Source organism: Gymnoscopelus braueri (assembly GCF_963280865.1).
Source record: "Gymnoscopelus braueri genome assembly, chromosome: 16".
In the NCBI taxonomy this organism is placed as follows: domain Eukaryota; kingdom Metazoa; phylum Chordata; class Actinopteri; order Myctophiformes; family Myctophidae; genus Gymnoscopelus; species Gymnoscopelus braueri.
In genome coordinates, this window is record NC_137616.1 from 22,929,158 (window position 1) to 22,950,820 (window position 21,663).

Genomic DNA, 21,663 nt, shown 5'->3' on the forward strand with positions numbered 1-21,663 from the left:
ATTTTAGAAATGTGTTCTATGAAGTATTGTTGCACTAATGTGAGACCTGTAGTCCCATGTACCTTTTTTGGTAGTGTTGTCTATAAGCTCTCTATAAACAATGTTTTCCTTTATTCCGTCTTTATCAGTCTAAAAGCCCCAGGCAAAACCCTAGAGTCCACGCTGCCTAACTGGAAATTGGCTGAAGGGTGGACAGATCACACAGGATGTGAAACGTTTTTTTTTCAAGTCAATGTAAAGATGCAACATCAAGAAATAATTCACTTTTTTGCCCACGCAATTCTTTTTTGATGCAAACAGAGTGACTGCCAGTGTGTGGAGAAAATATTGCCTTGATTTAAAATGTTGCATCTGGTGTAAACAAAGCAATGTGATTCTTTATATCGAATCTTCAGAGATCGTGAATGCACTCTGGCAATAGCAATCTGCCTATTTGATGTTGAGATAACTGGTGTGCATGTGTAAAGTTTGGCCTAATTGTTGTGCTAAAGGAAAGTCCATTGTGTCACCAAAACCAGTAAAGGGCATGCTTTATGGAGCATGCATGCCTCAGCAATTTTCATGGCAATCTGACCCTGAGATTTTGATACCCTGTGTTCAATTGGAAAAAGCTAGAGGAAAGGACCAAACCAGAATTTAATGTAAAACTGCTAATCGAGTGCTTATGTAAATAAAATAAAAAGCACCACACAATGAGCAGACCCCTCAACTTTATTCTTGGCAAGTTTGCAGTCGATGGAGGAATGGTGCGCAGTGCAACTCCGGGCACAGTGCAACACACACACATATGCACACACTTGTCTCCAGTTATAGTAGAGGTGATGTACTGAATGCATGTGCATGTGTTTCAGGAGTGTGTGTGAAAGGCCGCAGCAGCGCAGTAAGCGGGGGACAGGTGAACAGGAAGTTGTCATACCAGGACCAGGTGTTGGAGTTGACCTATTTGGGAGGAGATCCATGTCCTGCCAACACTGCCCTCAAACACAAGAGTGTCATCAGCTTCATCTGCAGGTCTCTCTCTCTCTCTCTCTCTCTCTCTCTCTCTCTCTCTCTCTCTCTCTCTTGCTCTCTCTCTCACTCTGTGTTTTTCATTCTTTTAACTCTTACTAAAATGTACTTCTTTGGTCTGTGGAGGCATTAGTATTATTTCCAAAGATGTGACAATGTTAGTTTTAAAAATGATGTCATGGTATCCGTTGCAGGTCTGCCGGTTCTGGGTCTGCCTCCACTGAACCCGTCCTGATTGCCTCTGACCCCGACACCTGCACTCACTTCTTCTCCCTACACACAGTCCTGGCCTGTGAACACCTGGTAAGAGTGTGTGTGTGTGTGTGTGTGTGTGTGTGTGTGTGGGTGTGTGTGGGTGGGTGTGTGGGTGCAGTAAATTGCATTTAATCAAGGGATTTGGATTATTTAAAAGTATTTAAAAAGGTAAACATTGGGTAAAATACCAGAGTATTCACTTAACTCTAATGAAAAATTTTAAGGGTGTAAGAAATTACCCTTATGGGTGTACTGTAGGTAGACTGGCTGAGAAGTTAAATGAAAGCCAATTGTGTGTGTGTGTGTTTGCCTCTTTGCTTGTACTTGGAGTATTTGTCAAACTAGCATGTGTATAGCCGCGTGCATGTGAATGCGTACATGTGTGTGTGTGTTGTCCAGCTGTGATATTATTTGCAGTCTAGACTTGTTACTTATTGCAGGAATTATCTAACAAGCTAACCAATACATCCATGACGCACAGTAGCCCAGCAAACTGACAGCAGAGATGTGGCAGGTTTAAGATCATGGTCTGCATGGTTAATGTGCACAAGTCGCTTCTATTGGTCAAGTTTATGCTTGACTCTGGCTAATTAAAAAAATGTAATACTACATATTAGTGCTGGGCAATTAAACGAAAATATATCAACATTTTAGAACTAATTGCTGACTTCATCTTGCTCATGTAGGTTAATCGAATAATCCAGAAGCAGGGTTTTCAGGGTCTCCTCATGCATTAGAAGGACAATATCAGTCACCAGAACCAAGGACGGGTGTTTTCAATTAATCTAACAACACAGTTACAATGAGTTTGTATTGGAAGGGGGCGTTTGAAAGTGAAATATCCCTTTTAAGTAAAGTGTTACCTGGTAGTTATGATGTGCTGTTCCACTGAGTTTGTAATGCATTATTATATCCTATGACCAGCACGTATTAAATTATATCCTCCTATAATTCCACAAAACTCTGAGCCCAAACCTCTGAGCCCAAACCTCTGAGCCCACAAATTGTTCTGCCCGGTTCTCCTCAGTGCCTGGAGCTATTGATCTCAAATTGCACACAGCCATTGACCATTACCATGTGCATGGGACTGCGAAGCCCGTTTTTCGATATCACTAAATCTCAGCTCTTTATTCGCTTTCTTATGTCAAAGAATGTCGCCATGCTTACGATGGCTGCTCAAACTGCGCATGTATCGCATCTACAGCCCCACTGCGTTACACTGTTGCACACACAGAACACTCGCCTCCGCGGCCGTGTATGTGCGGACGCACGTTGGGGAGGCACGTGTCAGAATGTACATTATTTGTGTTCGCGCGACGGCCGCGTGTGTGTGTTCGCGACGGGGGACAGCTCTGGCCGCATGAGTGTGTGTGTGTGTGTGCGTGTGCGCACGCGACGGGTCGCGTGTGTGTGTGTTGGGGACGGCTCCGGCTGTTAGATCTGTATATGCGCGGGTGTTTGTGTGTGTTCTGTGGCTCCACGACGCGGCGACGGGATGTGCGTGTGTGTTGTACACACTACAGAGTACAAACTCACTTTCCATCCCTGATATACTGTCTGTTCACAGCGCATTAAAACTGCACACTTTGGGTGCTCATATCCCCCGACTGGTATGGTCTAGTTATTATAATACTTCATAAACCTTATATAACCTATATAACAAGTGTTATAATGCCCACGTATAAGGCTTATACGTGCATTATAATACATTATAAATGTGATTATAATGCATTAAACCCGACCTTTAACCCTTTAACAGTCTGCTCAACCAATTGGTAGAGCACATTTTAAGTCACTATTTCTCATTGACAACATTGCTGAACTTAACTCAACCTGATTGAGCCCTTTCTACCATTTGGTTGAGGTATGTTATGGCAAAAAAAGGTCCACCAGATGTCACTGTTTCCCAGTCACATGGATTCTCAGGTAGCCACTTTTTAGGAAGTGAAAATCAATTAATCCACTCCTGAAAGGTGGGATTTTTTTGGTTGAAATTTCAGAGGTAAGATTTTTTTTTGGTCATATTATCATCTCAGAGGTGTTACTGAACCTGATTATGTAGCTTGATACAATAAAAAAAATCTAATAATGGTCTAATAATTTTCTGAAAACATGCTCTACCAAACGGGTTGTTTGTCACTTTATGGTAAGTAGTGAAGCTAAACTAAAGTAATTAAAATGTACTATTTGCTATGGATAAATAGGGCTTTTGCTAATTCAGTGTTGTTAATATAATACATATAATGTTATTTCATTATATTTATGTATTAGTATGATTTTATTCCTATCTAAAAAAACATGCTCAACCAAATGGTTGAATTGTCATTTAATGGTAAAGGTAGTGGTGCTGAAATAAAAAATGATGATCTGTGTGATGAAGAAGATGACCAAACAGATGATGCTGATCAACTCTCACAAGCAGAAGAGACTGGGGAACATAATGGGAGACATATTTCTCAGTGAATGCATATAAATCAATGTATATGCATGAAACTTTTACCATTACCATAAAGTGACATCTCAACCGTTTGGTAGAGGCCTATATTTGGAAAACTGTTGGGTCTGTTAAAGAAATTGATAGTTGTTACTATTGCCCCAAATAAATAAAAAATGCAAAGAAATAATTTTTCCAATGCTTTTTTCTTGGGGTGACCTTTAAAGGGTTAAGTAAAGTGTTACCCGTTACCGAAAATCGTTCATTAATCATGAGCGAGGTCATATGAAGTCATATCGCCCAGCCGTACTGCATGTAAACAATACAACTGTCTTGACTTTTTTTTAATTAGCCATTAGAGTTCAATAAAACACAGGAATCTAACTGGGTTCGATTGCACAAATTACGCACCATCACATCCCCTCCTTTGATGGCAATTTCGGCATAGGTGTGCAAGAGGTCATTTTAGATGTTCCTCATACTTTTTATTTTTTGTGTGAATAAAACTGACTGTGTGCAAGGGCCTTAACTCTCTCTCTTCCTCCTCTGTCACACAGGTAACATTACAAAATGTACAATTCATGCATTGCTGGTTACATCTTGTGTCTTCAATAATCCCTGCCTTCCTTCTCTCTGTCTGTCTGTCTGTCTGTCTGTCTGTCTGTCTGTCTGTCTGTCTGTCTGTCTGTCTGTCTGTCTGTCTGTCTCTCCATCTCTCTCTCTCTCAGGTGAAATGTTCTGTGCTCAATGGTTCCTCTCTCATAGACCTGACCCCTCTCATTCATGTCAGTGGTTACTACACTGCTACAGGTCAGCACAGCACTTGAAACTTGATTATGTTGTGGTTGTCTTGCCCGTACATTGTGATGCAAAAGTACGTATTTGAACAAAATGTAAAAGAGTCTTTCTTAACCACATTAACCTTGGTGTGCATATTTTAGGGAACATTTTCAGTTAAAAAAAAAAATCTAAAGTAGAAAAAATAGCAGATTTACAAGCTTGTAGATCAGCTATGTTTGCTAAATATAGAGGGCTTAAGGACTTAAAGTTGAATATTGCTTAAGTTGTACACTATGTGACCTGTGTTCTGTGTTCTGTAACGTCTAATACAAACCCTTCTTTCCTCGTCACTGTTGTCTCGCTAAGATGATAGCGTGAACCCAGACGGCGGCTCGCCAGACTTCTACATCAACATCTGTCAGCCCCTCAACCCCATCCCTGGTGTCACCTGTCCCCCTGGGGTCACTGTCTGCATGGACCCCGATGATGGACCTCCAGTGGTTAGACACACAGTCTCTCTCACACACACACACACACACACACACACACACACACACACACACACACACACACACACACCAAATTACTTTGCCTTGTTTTAGTTGTGAGTAAAATGTACAAAGATTTCTCCTCTCACTGTGTCTCTCTCTCGTTGTTCCTCAGGACATTGGGCGGACAACGGCAGGGCCTCAGATCAACGTGGCCACGAAGGAGGTGTCAATCACCTACAATAGCTCCACCCCTTGCAAGTCTGACCCCACCCTCAACTACACCTCCACCATTGTCTTCACCTGCCAGAGGGGCCTGGACCTGGTCTGTCAAACACGCACGCACGCACGCACGCACGCACGCACGCACGCACGCACGCACGCACGCACACACACACACACACACACACACACACACACACACACACACACACACACACACACACACACACACACACACACACACACACACACACACACTGCTTCCCTCTGTCTCATTATCACTCAGCAACCAACCCATCACTTCTTTATTTCACTGTCTGTCTCTCTCTCTGTCTCTCTCTCTCTTTCTGTCTCCAGGGTTCCCCCCAGATGCTGCAACAGCAGGGCTGTGTGTTCATGTTCGAGTGGGCCACCCCCGTGGTCTGCCCCGACGCCACGCAAACCAGCGGCTGCCAGCTCACAGACGCTCAGCTCCAGTTCACCTTTGACCTCTCTTCCCTCAGTGGGGAGATCCAGGTAAACGGCTCTTGCTACACTAAACCCTTCACTGGCACTGTTGAATGCGAGCCCCAAACTAGACGATTACTGGTGGATGTCAGGGGAAAGAGAGAAAGAGACAAAACAGAAGTTGCTATACTAGGTTCAGGTTGCTTTTGTGATACACTCAAAGGTACAGCTAAAATAGTGTTACAGATGAACCACCTTTTGATACTGGTTATAATACAGTTATTAACTCTAAAGGCTGCCGGTGAAGCCTAGCTTTGAAGCTAAGGTCGCAGTTTCCGCCCCTCGCTAACAAAACCTGCCGATCGACGCTGAGCAACTTGAATGAACAGGAATGACGGACCTGGCTGAATGCGTATCAATGGTCCATTGTGTGACCTGCTAATAGCCTGTAGGTGTCAGATGTTCTGTTTCAAGCAGTCAAAAGAGTTGGATAACAGTGGCTGATGGTTTCATTAACAAATACAAATTCCAGGTGACGTCTGCAACACTTAAGTTTCCTCATTATGCAAGTGAATAGAATACAATTTGATATTCAGTATATTGTGGGTTAATAAATAGGCCTACATATTAAAGAGGTTATTTCAATCTGCGACCGCTCACGTGTGTGCGACCTAGCGCTCCACTAGCTAAAAGATCCACAGCACACCCCTGTATATAGCTAAATTCTAAAATTACAATGCTTTCCCGGTTTTAATGGGTTAAAACCAATCTCCCATTTTCTTATGCATGCTCACTGTGTTTGTGTGTGTCCGTTTGTGTGCGTGTGCGCATGCTGTAGGTACCAGAGTCAAAGTACCGGATCAATGTGTGCGGCTCAGTGGCAGAGCCGGCCTGCAGTAAGGGCGCCGTATGCCAGGTGACGAGCTTGGCTGCCGCTTCCACCACTGCCGCCGCTTCGTTTGGCATCACCCAAGCCATGAAAATGGATTATAAGCATGAGGACCAGGCGGTGCTGATGCAGTACGGCGGTGGAGACCCCTGCCCGCCAGGTGAGACCATAGCAACACTGTGAAGCTTGTGTGAACACAGTGCAAACATGTATTACTTTATGGATTATGGAGCAAGAAGTATCAGAGAAAAATAATGTAATAATACATTACCCGTTAATTTAAAAAATAATAATTACATTACATTTACTGTCTACTTTTGTGTGTGTGTGCATGCGTGCGTGTGTGTTTTAGTGACCGAGCGGGAGGAGCAGTGTGTGTTTCCCTTCACCTACATGAACAGGACATACACAGAGTGCACGGCAGATGGCCCAGACGGCAGGAAGTGGTGTGCCACCTCTGCAAACTTTGCTGCCGACAGAAAGTCAGGATTCTGCGCCAAAGGTAACGGATTGAAGGAGTCTTGTTGTGCGTGGCTCAATGATGGCGACATGAATACGCCATTTTCCCTGAATGTTGCAATAATAATAAGTATGATGCAAGTTTTTCACTTTATAGCAGTTGGAGAAAATGAACGATTGGTGGGGTGGTGACTATTTAGGCAAAACTACTTGTTTTATTAGTTCATTAATCATTAGCCTAAAAATAATTTGCCTACTTTAGATGTGCTTGCATGTCTATTCCCTCCAGCAGTCTGCTTCTCACACCTTTTTGTTGTCAGAATTAGACCTTTTTGGGTTGGTTCTTAGTGTTGGGGAGAACTACGATAGTTCGTATATGTGGATTGCTGGTAGCAGGTTGCCCTGAGCGCCGTCAATTAGAACGGTACCTCTCCTGGGTGCCCTAGTGACTAGGCCCGAAGATGGATCAGATGTGGTAGAGTGAATGGTGTGTAAGGCCCTCACTCTTGTTAGTTAGTTATACTTATTAGTTAGTTATACTATTAGTCACTGAACTGAAATATCTCTGATCTGGATCTATCGGGCGTAGCTCAGCCATATATAGCCGGTAGGAAACATCCTACGTACGTTCGCCATATAAGGACGACCCTAGAGCATAGCCGTTTCATATAGGAGATGCCCGTATAGGGGGCGTCTCCGTAACATCGCCGTCCTCAAATTTAGTGTGTAAATTTGCTCCTATTGGATCTGATTTTATCAAAGTCCTCCTCTATATCTGATGATAACTGGGGCATCGGGATGAGTTTAGCCACTGGTCGTGTGTAGGTCTTCTCCTTCACTCGTACTGAGGCACTTCTCACCCGGTTATCTCTCCCTCGTATTACGTCTTTCACGATCCCTAGGGGCCATGATGCCCTAGGGAGCTGTTGGTCGACGATCATGACTCTATCTCCGACTTTGATATTCTCCTTCTCCACTTGCCACTTGTTCCGGGTTTGTTGGTTTAACAGGTAGTTTGGTACATACCTCTTCCAGAACTCGTCGGCCACGATCTGGGAGTACCTCCATCTCTGGTTCGTGATTAGTTCAGATTTCGGGTAGATCGCTTGTGGTATTGAGGGGTCCCGCCTTCCCGCTATCAGTAGGAATGGTGTGATCGGGTCTGCATCTGCAATGTCCGAAGATACGTAGCCTAGAGGCTTCGAATTGATCATACCTTCTACTTCGGCTAGGATCGTCCCCAACACCTCGTGCGTTACTATCTGGTCTTTTATGACGGTCCTGAGGGCTGACTTCACTGTCCTCACTTCTCTTTCCCAGGAGCCTCCCATGTGGGGCGCTCCTGCGGGGTTGAAGTGGAATTGGACATGCTCCTTACCTAATTGATCCTGTACTTCAGGCTTTAGGGCGTGGAAGGCTCTTTTTAGTTCCTTATCTCCTGCTATGAAGTTGGTACCTCGATCTGAGTACATTTCGTGTTACAGAAGCGTCGGTAGGCCATTAGGAAGGACTCTGCGTCCATCTTATCTAAGAGTTCGAGGTCTATCGCACGCGTGGTAAGGCATTTGAAGATTATTCCCCACCTCTTCTCCGTCCTCCGACCTATCTTGACCAGTATTGGCCCGAAGCAGTCGACTCCCGTGGAGTAGAATGGGGGTTTGTAAACTCTCAAACTGGAGGCTGAGAGGTCGGCCATCCGCGGTATCTGTGGTTGTCCTCTCCACCTCCTGCAGTCCTCGCAGTCACGTTGATATTTCTTCACTGCCTCCCTACCTCTTAGTATCCAGTACTTCCTGCGTAGTTCTGCAAAGACCCGTTCCGGGCCAGAATGCATCATCTGTTTATCGTATCGCTGGATGAGTAGTTTAGTGATTATGTGTGAGGGATCCAGGAGGATTGGATGTTTCTCACCATAACTTAGTTCGTCGCATCGGCGGAGACGACCGCCTACTCTTATTAGTTGACTATCTTCGTCGTACTCTGGGCAGAGGGTATTTAGTCTCCCTTTCCCTGCGTTGTACGCCGTTATATCCTTCCCCGCCATGAGGGTTGCTATTTCCTCTGGGAAACTGTCTAGTTGGACTTGCTGTAGGAGTGTTAGCTCTGCTCTCCGGTATGTATCAGCGTCTATGGCCACCCTGTGTTCTGGCTGGTTCCTGGCCGCCCCGTGTCCTGACTGACTCGTGGCCGCCTCGTGACCTGGCTGATCTGCGGCTGCCGTGTGTTCTAGCTTCGCTGTAGCCTCTAGCAGGTCTTCATATGTGGTGAATTTACTCAGGTCTGTTAGTCTGGGTTGGTGTTCTTCAATTCTTCCGCAGAAGGGGAATGTCTTCAGCAGCTCGTCCTCTTCTCGCGGTAGGCCTATAAGGGGTTGTTTAGGCCACTGAGAGGTCGATCCTTTTAGGAAAGGCGGTCCTTGACTCCAACGGTTCACTAGTATATGTCCTTCTTGCCTACTGTTATGGTGAGCTCCTTTCTTAAGGTAGCGGCCAACCGTGCTCCTGATAGAGCGCCGCAGAGCTCTAGCCTTGGTATCGAGAGTTTCTTCTTCGGTGCTACCTTCGATCTCGCAGCTAGGAAGGTCGTATAGATCTGTCCTCTTTCGTCCTCAGCATGCAGGTATGCTACTGACCCGTACGCTCGCTCGGATGCATCACAGAACACGTGGATGCTGTACTTACTAGATTCTCCTGAGCCTAGATAGCATCTTGGTAGAATTATCTGCTCCAGGTTGGGGAGTTCCTCTTCCCAAGATTTCCAGGCTCGTATCAGTTCGTCTGGGAGGTTCGATTCGTCCCAGTCTCTGTGTTTGTCCCACAGACCCTGTACTATAAGTTTTGCTCGTGTCGTGTATGGGATGAGGTATCCGAGGGGGTCGTATTGTCGTGCAAGCTGTCGGTAGATGTTCCTCATAGTGGGAATCACGCTCTCCCGTGGGCGGTGCTTATATCGCAACGTATCAGACTTACAATGCCATACGAGTCCGAGAGTGAGTTCTTGAGGATCTGCTATGTCTTCTTTAAACCATAGTTCACTACTCTTAGATAGAGACTCCTTCTCGAAGTGTCTTATGGTCTGTGGTTTATTACTGGCCCATTGTCGAAGTTCGAATCCTCCCTCAAGAAGCAGACCGTGTAGTCGAATAATTGTCTTCTTAGCCTGTTCTATGGTTGGGAAGCTTTGTAGCCAGTTGTCTACGTAAAAGCATTGTTCTACGGATTTCCTAATATCATCCTCTGCGTCCACGACATGTCTCTTGACGTGTTCCTGTACCGCATAGATAGCACAGCAAGGACTCGAGGTTGTACCGAACGGTAGTACCTCCCATTGGTATATTGTTGGGTTCTCGTCTAGTTTCATATCGCGCCACAGGAATCTGAAGAATGGTTTGTCTTCCTGTACCAGTCTTACCTGATGGAACATACCTTTGATGTCGCTACTTGTGGCTATGGGGTACTCTCTGAATCGGAGTAGGACTCCCAGCAAGCTAGCTCCTAAGGCGGGTCCTGGAAGGAGGTGTTCATTCAGATTCTGGTTATCGTGAGTAAAGGAGCAGTTGAAGACTATCCTAGGTTTCGAATTGTGGACTGTTAGGTGATGGGGTATGTACCATGAGTGGGTACTCTTATTCGCTTCTTCGGTTGTCATGGCGGTAATATAGCCTGCTCCTAGTAGTCTCTTTATCTCCTTTCGGTAGGTTTCCGCGTGCTCTGGTTCTTTAGTCAGTCGTCTTTCGGTACTGCGGAGTAGGCCCATCACTACGTTCGTAGGGGCGCGGAGCCGGGGGAGATCTTCTCTCCATGGTAGTGGGGTGGCATACCGGTTGACCCCGTCTACCATCACCCTAGTTGTTCCCTCATCAAGTATGCGGATTGCTTCACCATCTTCTGTTGATCTTATAGCGAGCTTCTCACTTCGGAATGGTAGGGCTTCTAACTCCCATATCTTCGTTGCGAGACGATATAGTTCTACCGGATCATATGTACTCCTCTCGTTGGGTGTAGTTAGGGATACGGTTAGACATTGTGGTGGTTGACGACAGCTTTCCTTTAGGGGGCTGAATTGGGACCCTTGTAGGACCCAGCCAAGCCTCGTATGTATGGCTGTCGGTCCTCCTCTACTCGCATTTCCTTACCCTCGGGTACTAGCAATTGGTGGTAGTCCGATCCTATGAGTAATTCGGGCTCTACATTCTTTATCATCGATAGTGGTAGGTCTCTCAGGTACTCATATTTCCTCTGTATTGTTTCGATTGGGTAGGTGCGACTGTTAAGTCTGAATGCCTTTGACGTGAAGACGTTTTCTATATCGAATGCCTTGTGGGGTTTCATGACCGAAGCTACGGAGAAGGATACAATATGTCCCTGGAAGATTTGTGAGTTGTTGACGGTTCCGAGGGATCGACTAGAGGTTATTCCTCGTAGGTCTAGTTGCTGGGCTGCGCTATGCAGTAGGAGGGTACGTTCGGACCCATCGTCTAGGATTGCGTATGTCCTATGGGTCTTATCCCCGTTCCTCAGAATAACTTCGGCGAGCTTAACCAGTACTTGGTTACTTCGTGGGTAGTCTATGTAGTACACTACCTCAGCTTGATGATTAGTTACATCGGGGCTGGTTACCGCTACTGGAGGAGTGTTGAGGTCGTGGAGGTTATCGAGGTGTTGTCCTTGACATAGTTGACATTTAGTTGTCAGTGTACAGTCTGACCCTTGGTGGATGCGGGTACGCTTGAAGCATCTGCATACGATGCCATTTCTTCTTCTCCTCTGTCGGGAGGGACTCGAGTTTCCTGCAGTAGTTGATAGGATGGTTTTGGTTACAGAAGAGACATCCTTCCTTGGGTTCTCCTATTGGGGACTCGATTCGGGACCCTTTGGTGTTAGGGTTTGTTTGGGCGTTATACAGTATTTGACTCGTCCTCGGCTTATAGCTGGGGCGGTCTCTGGATTGCTTGTACCTGGGTTCGTATGATTTGTTACCGTTGTATTTATTCCTGTTATCGACTGAGTTTCCTCCTTGTCTAGTACTTGTATCACCAGGCGTATAGTTATAGGTGCTCCTTATTTCGACTGTGTCCCTTACGAAGTCTGCGAGCTGGTCGAGTTCGGCGTCTGCACCGTTTTTCAGTTTGAAATGGTACGCCTCCCTTCTCCATTCGCTGAGTACAGACTCTGGTAGTCTTGTGACGAATAGTCCTAGGGTGTCGTACATGTCTATGGTTTGGTACGCTGGGTCGGCCTTCAGGTTACTGCGACACTGGTTTATGAAGGATGAGAAGTCACGTAGGGCCTTGTGATCTCCTTCCTTCACGTAGGGTTGTTTCCTAGTTGCGTCCTTTACTGCTTTAGACATCACATTTGCGGAGCCGAATTCCTTTTTTAACCCGCTCATAGCGGTCCTATACCCTATGTCACTGTCGGTGTTGTTCCTACAGGCTACCACGATATCGTGTGCCTTTCCGGAGGTGAACTGTTGCAGATAGGTTAGCTTCATGTCGTCGTTATCGGTTACGTCTGCAATAGTCCTGGCGAAGTCTTTTAGCCAGCCTGTGAACCTCAGGGGGTCACCATGGAAGATATCCATAGTTCTCTGGGGGAGTGAGGCTTGCACTTGGGTCTTAACCAGTTGTTGACTAGTCGTGGCTAGTTGTTGCAGTATCCCGTCTATGTATCCGGGGTTTGGATGTTGGGTGTAGTTTGGCGGACCGTGGTTTGGCGGACCGTGGTTTGGCGGACCGTGGTATTCCGGTTCCTGCCTCTGGTAGTCGCTGTCTTCGTTCAGAGGGCGAGTTCCATACGTCGTCTTCCTCGGGGTTGAAGCGTACTGTGCCTGATGGGAATCATCAAGGTTATTCCAGGTCGTGGCCTGGTGGGCCTCCTGAGAGTTCATCTCGTGGAGCATGGGTATGACGGGGGAGATAGCGTGAATCAGGGCATCTAGCTTTCGTTCTAGGGCATCTGATTTCTGGTTACCGGTATCTAACTTCCGTTCTAGCCTATCTAGGCGGTCCTGGACCATGGCCAGCATGTCGTCCTCAAAGTGGTCAGCATGACCGTTGGTTCCCATTTGGGACGTCTGGTGCGACATAATATCGTCTGGGGAGGGTAATGAGCTAGAGGGTTCTGCTTCAATCCGGTTCGAAGGACCAGTGTTGGGGAGAACTACGATAGTTCGTATATGTGGATTGCTGGTAGCAGGTTGCCCTGAGTGCCGTCAATTAGAACGGTACCTCTCCTGGGTGCCCTAGTGACTAGGCCCGAAGATGGATCAGATGTGGTAGAGTGAATGGTGTGTAAGGCCCTCACTCTTGTTAGTTAGTTATACTTATTAGTTAGTTATACTATTAGTCACTGAACTGAAATATCTCTGATCTGGATCTATCGGGCGTAGCTCAGCCATATATAGCCGGTAGGAAACATCCTACGTACGTTCGCCATATAAGGACGACCCTAGAGCATAGCCGTTTCATATAGGAGATGCCCGTATAGGGGGCGTCTCCGTAACACTTAGTAATAATAATGATGATATAACCCTAACCCTAATAATACATAATTATAAATAATAATACTAAACTTCATAAAACTTAAATGAAATTATTCAAACATTGCCAAATTAATAATTATTTTACTAAAGAATAAATATGATATAATATTGCAATATGTAACAATAGGCAATATACTGCATCGTGCAGCCGCTCTGCTCTGAAGAAGAAAGCGGTTTCAGTACAGAGTTTAAGGAAACATGTTGTGTTTTTTATATTCCTTTCTCTCTTCTAATGCCTCTCTCCCCCCTCCTCTCCCCCAGTGTCCAGCAAGCGTCATTCATCCATCTTGTTCGTGTGTGACCAGCAGTCGGGGCACGGCTCCCCCCGCCTGCTGTCGGAGACGGGCGGCTGTTCGGCCAGCTTCCAGTGGCGCACCAACGTCGTGTGTCCCCCCAGGAAGATGGAGTGCAAGCTGGTCAGCCAGCACCAGACCTATGACCTCCGCACACTGTCCTCCCTCACTGAACCCTGGAAGTTTAGCTACCAGGGTGACGCGTAAGTTTGACTGCTATGTTCCACAAATAAATAGTGTAGGTACATTATGTAGAATAGTGGTTATCAAACTTTTTAATTTCAAGGACCCTCATAACTCTGAGAGTGTACAAATGTAACCAAATGGACCCGTAAGGGTCACAATTCTTTTCATACAGTGGCGCGCTCATCACATCTGTCAAAATGTACAAATACATGGTCATGTGTATGCTTTTTGGGTCAAATGTCAATAAAATCCAAATCAATCAATCAAACAGACAGAATATCTAAATGTGTCAATATTGTGCATTGAAGATTAGATATCTGTAATAGCAATTTCCCTTAACCCATTGATACCTGGAACGCTTCTGTGTCACTTTAGATGCCTTTGGCTATTCAAAAATAGCAGATATACAAGCTCATAGCGCGGCACCGAGTGCCGCGCTATGAGCTTGTAGATCTGCTATTTTTGAAAAATCGTGAATTTTTATTTTTTAGATTTTTTTCTCAAAAAACTGTTAGGATTTAGTTCTACTTCATTCCTACTGACCGCCAGAGGCAGTGTTTTCAACACCTGGATATCCATCACGCGCTCGCGTATGGGTCGAATATTAATACCAACAAAGTCACTCGTGACCTGTGTGCACGCACGCCACCTATATAGGTGCGGGGCACACAGCGTTCATCCTCTTTCATCTTTTCGCCTCCAGAGCGTAGGTCGATTACTTGCAGCTACGCGTGAAGTTTCGTAACCAACAGGTTGGAGCTACGGTTTACCGTCCTCCAGAGACTGCGTAGCCTGCTACCATGGAATTACGTTACCCCGTTCATAGGGGCTCTCGGAAAGGAACAAGGAAGGAAGGAGGAAAAAAAAAAAGAAAAAGAAAAAAGCATGGGACGGTGAATGGAGACGTTAGCGGCTGCTTGCTAGCATTGGAGCTAACGACAATAACACCGTGAGCTTTCCCCGCACCACCGTTGTGTTGAACTATGGAGCCATAGCTGTACATTGGCGACGGTGAGTGCATGTATTGTGCTGTTTACAGACAAATAAAGTAAGAGGGGAAAGTATTCAGCGTTGAGAATGTATCCCATTCTGCCGCTTTGAGCATATCCGACGTGCTTCACGTCTCTCTCTCACTTGTAAACAAACACTAGCCGTGTTGCGCACGGCTGAAGTGATTGAGATCCAACGTCCCATAGCTTGAAGGGATGGGACCTTCTGATTGGTTTAGAGTCGGTTGAGCCGACGTTTCAGACTGAACCTTCAAAATAAAATGACCGAAAATGTCACTGCAGTGCGCCGTTAATGTGTCTCATAGAAGGTGTTCTTTCGCCTCGAGGAGACGACCAAAGCGTTAATGAGCGCAGTGGCAGAGAACTGGGCTCCATTAAAGTATAAATACCTCGAAATTGTACTTAAGTACAGTACTGAGTACATGTACTTAGTTACTTTACACCACTGTATGAGCGCTTCTGTGAAGGTTTTTGCTGGAAGTGGTTCTCACTCTGACGCAGACATATGGCGCTTGTTAGCTTGATTGCTATCCAATGGCTCAGTCAGTACACTGTCTACCTGCAAGTCTGTAGGTCCCTGGTTCAAACCCAATTTAACCAGTCCAAATATAATTTAGCTGCAGCTAATAAAGGACATCCATAGTGTGCTTCACTCTGTCGTTATTGGACGATATACTGTGTACCTGTTACTACATGTACTTGGTGTCGCGCTATGAGCTTGTAGATCTGCTATTTTTGAATAGCCCAAAGTGTAAAATAATTTTTCATAAAAAAAAAAAAAAAAAAAAGACACAGTTCCAGGTCTTAATGGGATAAAAGAGGTCTCGCTGATCAATGACAGCGGAAGCAGCATATATGCCAATACTGCCACTGTGTGTGCTTAACCTCACAGTTTGAGTGTGTATCATAGCTTGAGTGTGACTCGCTGCTGCTATTCAGGTTATACTGCTTGGTGCTTGGTAGTAAAATGAAATTATAATACTGGTATGGTTCAAGTGGGTCTTGCTTTGCCATCACTTTTATCATACTGTGGGTACTTGACACATGACTTGACACAGTGGCTTGAGTGGTTCTCGCTCCTTGCCACGACGAAGTTACATATTAGTAACATGGTACTCTGGGTACTGATAATCAATAAGCTTTGTTTATTGGCAATGGATCCCCATTAGCTGCGGTAAAAGGGAAACCAGCAGCTATTCTTCCCGGGGTCTAAGACAACGGAATACATTAACAAGTACATATGTACTTGACGCTGTAGCTTGAACGATTCTCGCTCTTTTGCTATGGCTACGTTATCAATAGCACTAAGTGTATCTCACTCTACTGCTGTTACCCACTAATACTGTGTGTACCCGGTACTCACTACTGCTATTCAACATATGCAGTATACTGTGAATACTGATATCGTAGCTTGAGAGTATGTCGCTCTGCTGATATCCAGATAATACTATGTGCTTGGTAGTGCAATATTCTTAAATAATTATATATGACGATTGAAGTGTGTTTCGCTTTGCCACTTCTTGACTATCATACTGTGTCCTTGACACTGTAGCCTGAATGATTCTCGAAAAACAAAAGAAAGCTTTCGCTACGGCTACGTCATCAGTAGTATTGAGTGTCTCACTCTGTTGCTGTTACCCATGGATTATTGCAACAATTGCTGGTCCCCTCTGGTCCCAGAAGGGAAGGTCCATTACTTGCGCCAGTCATGTCCTGACTATGGTGCCTGACACAGGCTATGGCTGTGAATGTTTGGCTAATTGCAGCGGCATACTGCTGGCAGAAAGGTCGACTGGGTTGGCCTGGTTGAGGCGGATTTGCCTCCCACAGGGATGCTAGCATTGAGCCCTCGGGACGCTTTCTCAGCTAGAGGAATTGTCATGATAACGAACTCTTGGCCACTGAATTGAAAGCAGTACATGGAAGTACAAATTCACAGTACACGGTCTACTAAATTGGAAAACTCATTAAGCGCTGAGCTTGTTAAGATGAGATCTCCATGCACACAAATCATGATGAGGCTGGACGGGGAAAAAGGAAACAAGAAATAATGACTGACAGTCATGTTATACCAGCTGCATGCTGTTATTTTGCATTTGTAAGCACCACTGCGGTGTGCCCCCCAATGGAATATACCCCTAGCATTGGGAGTGTGTCTCGCTCCGCTGCTGCTGGTCGCTCCACTACTGCTTGTCACTGGACGAAAGAAGGGAAAAGGATCAGCAATATAGCGTTGAGAGTGCATCTCGCTCTGCCGCTTTTGAGGGACCACGCCACTGCGGCGTGCGCCCACTGGAATATACCGCTAGCATTGGGAGTGTGTCTCGCTCCGCTGCTGCTGGTAGCTCCACTACTGCTTGTCAATGGACGAAAGAAGGGAAAAGGATTAGCATTGAGAGTGCATCTCGCTCTGCCGCTTTGAGAAACCATGGCGGGCGCACCGCCCTTATAGCGTAAGCATTAGGAGTGTGTCTCGCTCCGCTACTGCTTGTCGCTGGACGAAAGGAGTGGAAAGTATTAGCGTTGAGAGTGTGTCTCGCTCTGCCGCTTTTGGAGGTACCACGCCACTGCGGCGTGCGCCCACTGGAATATACCGCTGGCATTGGGAGTGTGTCTCGCTCCGCTGCTGCTGGTCGCTGGCCAGAGGAAAAGGAAAGGAACCACGTGCGGCCCACCGTAACGTAGCTTCAGCATAGTAAGTGTGTCCCACTCGGCTATTGCTTGTCGCTGGACGAAAGGAAAAAGGGGTCAGCGTTGAGAATGTATCCCATTCTGCCGCTTTGAGGAACCACGTGCGGACCACCGCAACATAGCTTCAGCATAGTAAGTGTGTCCCACTCCGCTACTGCTTGTCGCTGGACGAAAGCGTTGAGAGTACATAGCCCAGCTGGCCATATAACGGCTTGGCCTAGCCCTAGATGGATGCGTCCAACAACTATCGTCATTGTACACCCTTGGTGCCGTACATCATGAGATTTGGCATGTGGGCCAGTTCCAGAACCTCTTACCAAGGACTTGTCAGCCATGGGGAGTACAGCCCAATATGGCTAGACCTAAGGCTGGTGGTTGATGCCAACATTGCTTACTTTACTTACATTACCTTACTGTAAGTCGATCCGGATTAAGAGCGCCTGCTAAACGCCTAAACGGTAAACTGTGAGCATTGCTTCTCTGGTGGTGTCACTAGATGAAGCTGTCGAGCTGGATGACCGTTGCTCATGGCCACAGTGTTAGTCTCTGATCTGCTAACTAGAGCCATGCCACAGCGGCTGGAATGTGACGTATTGGACATTCCCTTGACTACCTCGCCCTGGCCCTCCGGCATGCGAGTGTTGATGCGCAGACACAGCGCCTATCCAGCGCCTATCCAGCGCCTATACAGCGCCTGTCACTCTAGGCGTTTGCTTGCATGATTAGAGAAATGGCACTATCTACTTTGGTAGTGAGCCAGAGCCTCTGGGTGTCCCGGGTTCGACGCCAGGCCAGAAGTGGGTCGATGTGTGTCCCTGTCTGAGCCCCTAATTGCCCCATGAGCGCCGGGGAATGGCTGCTCACTGCTCCTAGTAGTTCTAGGATGGGTAAATAAATACAGCGGACAAATTTCACGCATGTACAAATGTGCATATATATTTGTGGCTTGGGCCTCGAACCCCAAGACTGCAACAGAATGAGGAGGGTCTCCAGCCAGTGTCGCTAATGCACTGGACCTGCGTGCAGTGCACCTGGCCCTCAGGATGTTTATGCCGTGTTCAATAACACAATATGTCAACAGTCTGCCTTCTGGGGCGCTTGACCCAGTCAGTCTCTGCAGGAGGCTTTGAAGCTCCTTTCGTGGACCTTGCCTCATCTTGCAAATTTCATAGCAATGCGCTTGTTGGGTGTACAGTCCAGGCTGCGGACTTGTTTCCCACTGGAAGCCTCTTGGATCCGATAGCAGTTCGGATCACGTGCATAGGTATGGCAGAGCGGTAGTACCGTTAGCCTTGAGGGCATAACGCGTTCTTGACTGTAGGTCTCCCTTCCGGGACAGACCAGTCCGTTAGGGCAAGATGCTTTGGCCTACTGCAGCTTCTCAATGAAGTGCCTTGGCCTCTCCACAGAGACAAGATCTCCTGTCACAGTTAGGGGGGGAGGTGCATGGGGCATCCTCACTCCTAACCTTCGGCTGCGTCATTGACCACTGAAATTCAAAACTATTGTCCAAAAATTACTGGATTTTTGTGCATCGTACACCAGGGCGTTGCACGCCAGCGAGTGTAGACTGTGCTCTAGTCGGGACAAGGGCCACTGCATAGGTTGGAGCGTTGCTCTGTGCTTATGCTGCCCTAGATATCTGCGGATGATGTTAGATAGAGGGTTCAGCCTCTCTACCATTGAGATGCTCTCCGCGTGTGGCCCCCACAGGTTGCATGGGTGCCTTCATGATGCTTGCCTGTGGTATTGGAAGCTTTGTCCCCAGCCGGTACATCGGGCTGCTCTCAGATGACTATCTGCTAGTACTCTTTGTCCTCACTGCTCCATCTGCAAAAGTGAGTAGATGGGCTTCATGCCCTGGCCATTGCCAGAGACTGTTAAAGTGGGATTCCGATGGGTCTGGTTTACCATATGGCCGACCCCTCCTTACGTCCTCAGAGGCTTTCTGCATTTCACGTCAGCTAGCCTATTGATTTGTTAGTTTGCTCCTCAACCAGAGGTGGAGCAACTGCATTCTAGTACCTGCCTATTGTGTCCCGTCCGGGCTCTGTGGCAGGACATAGCTGTGATGGCTGGAGTTTGGTTGTATTTGTCTGTGAGGAAGGGCACAGCTGTGCCTTGGCTTAATGGAGACTTTCATTGCGACGTTCAGGCAAATGTACGTCTTCAGGGGGCCTCTAGGTTCCCCCAAGGCCTTTCTTGACCGCGGGTGTTGCCAGAGCCTCTCCCTCAGTGATACAGGCTTGGAGCAGGCCAGGAGATGCAGCCGAATGGGCTTCATCTTTCATGGGCTTTTGCCCGCTCCTCTATATAGTCAACCTGGCCGTCTCGCATCCTGTGGCGACGGCTGTGGTGTTGTCTGTTTATTCTATCTGCAAACCGACATCGGTAAGCGCAGATTCCTCGTGACTATGTTGGTATTAGTCATCCAGGTGTTGAAAACACTGCCTCTGGCGGTCAGTAGGAATGAAGTAGAACGAGAGTTATGCATATAACTAAGGTTCTACGAATTCCGGATGACCGCCAGAGTTGACTGTCACTCGGAATCTCATTCTCGACGAAAAGATTTCAGGAGGATGAACGCTGTGTGCCCCGCACCTATATAGGTGGCGTGCGTGCACACAGGTCACGAGTGACTTTGTTGGTATTAATATTCGACCCATACGCGAGCGCGTGATGGATATCCAGGTGTTGAAAACACTGCCTCTGGCGGTCATCCGGAATTCGTAGAACCTTAGTTATATGCATAACTCTCGATTTTTTTAAAGAATCGCCTCAGGTCTTAAAGGGTTAAATAGAAAGACAGACAATTACTTTTACATTTACAATGTGGTCTTTATCCAGAGAGCTGTTTACAATGCTTATTGTAGTTAATTAAACACAGAGGAGGAGTCCATTTGGTTACATCAATGGCTCTGGGTTACATTATTTTGTACACTAGTCTGGAGATGTCTAATCTGACAGCAGACTTCCTGACGTCACTGTCTGGCCACGCCCACATTAACTCTATAACTGCCAAAGACGTTTATAAACGTCTTTGGGCCTTCAGCTATTGCCTGCCAAAGACGTTTAAAAACGTCTTTGAAAAAAAAAAAAAAAAAAACTTTTTTCAAAAAAATTTTTTTTCTAAAAAGATTCTCTAATTATTTAAGATTGACACCTTTTAGATATTCCAAACGAATAAGGAGATAACAATTCCCAAAGATTTGCTGCTCCATCCACTTCAATGTTAAAATTGAAACGGACAAACAATTCACAATGTTTTTTGGTTTGAAACTACTGGTTTTGAGCTATTTTCAAACATCAAACAACACATGACAACAAGGTCAAATTGACCTCGTTGACATTTGTGAAACCACACCTGAATCTCATCTGTGATTAGAAATTATCTGGGATCAATCATACTGGAGAAAAATATTCTGTGGCTATGCGAAAAGGTACCAAAATCGGTCAAAACCCTGGCAGAGGCTACAGACTTTTTGAAAAAACTCTGGCAGGGTAAGAGTTAAGGTCCCCCTGTGTCATTTTTCATGCCAGCACCCCTGGTTTCATATATTGAAAATTTGTATTTATGTAGGCAATGGTCGACCTTTACACTTTCAGTCACCTGTCTCTCTTGTCTTGTCTTTTGTCCTGTGTGTGTAGTTACTACATCAACCTATGTCAGGGGATCCACGGTGGACTGATAGGCTGTCCAAAGGACGCCACCGTGTGCCGGCGCACAGCAGCGGGCAAGACCCAGAACCTGGGGCGTGTTTACACCCAGAAAATAAGCTCCACTGGTGGGTCAGAGATTTCAATTGGTGGAGACCTTATTCCTACTAGCGCAATCCTGGATTAAATGTTTTGGGGAAAATAAATAATAAATTCTTAAAAAATTACAGTTAATTTCCAACTTAATTCGCCAACTCTCCTGCAAAATCAAATGACAGACATCATAGCCGATCTACAAGCT

General features: G+C 46.2%; 1 protein-coding gene across 1 annotated transcript in view; it reads left to right on the forward strand.

Annotated features, from left to right (window-relative positions):
• Window positions 1-21,663, forward strand: part of igf2r (insulin-like growth factor 2 receptor) — a 71,761-nt gene that overhangs the window by 39,263 nt on the left and 10,835 nt on the right. The window contains exons 34-43 of the mRNA XM_080453585.1: window positions 852-1,011; window positions 1,203-1,311; window positions 4,426-4,507; window positions 4,844-4,977; window positions 5,141-5,290; window positions 5,545-5,703; window positions 6,473-6,683; window positions 6,876-7,025; window positions 13,787-14,021; window positions 21,354-21,490. Of these exons, the coding sequence (XP_080309711.1) occupies window positions 852-1,011; window positions 1,203-1,311; window positions 4,426-4,507; window positions 4,844-4,977; window positions 5,141-5,290; window positions 5,545-5,703; window positions 6,473-6,683; window positions 6,876-7,025; window positions 13,787-14,021; window positions 21,354-21,490 (1,527 nt within the window). The remainder of the gene's footprint in view (window positions 1-851; window positions 1,012-1,202; window positions 1,312-4,425; window positions 4,508-4,843; window positions 4,978-5,140; window positions 5,291-5,544; window positions 5,704-6,472; window positions 6,684-6,875; window positions 7,026-13,786; window positions 14,022-21,353; window positions 21,491-21,663) is intronic.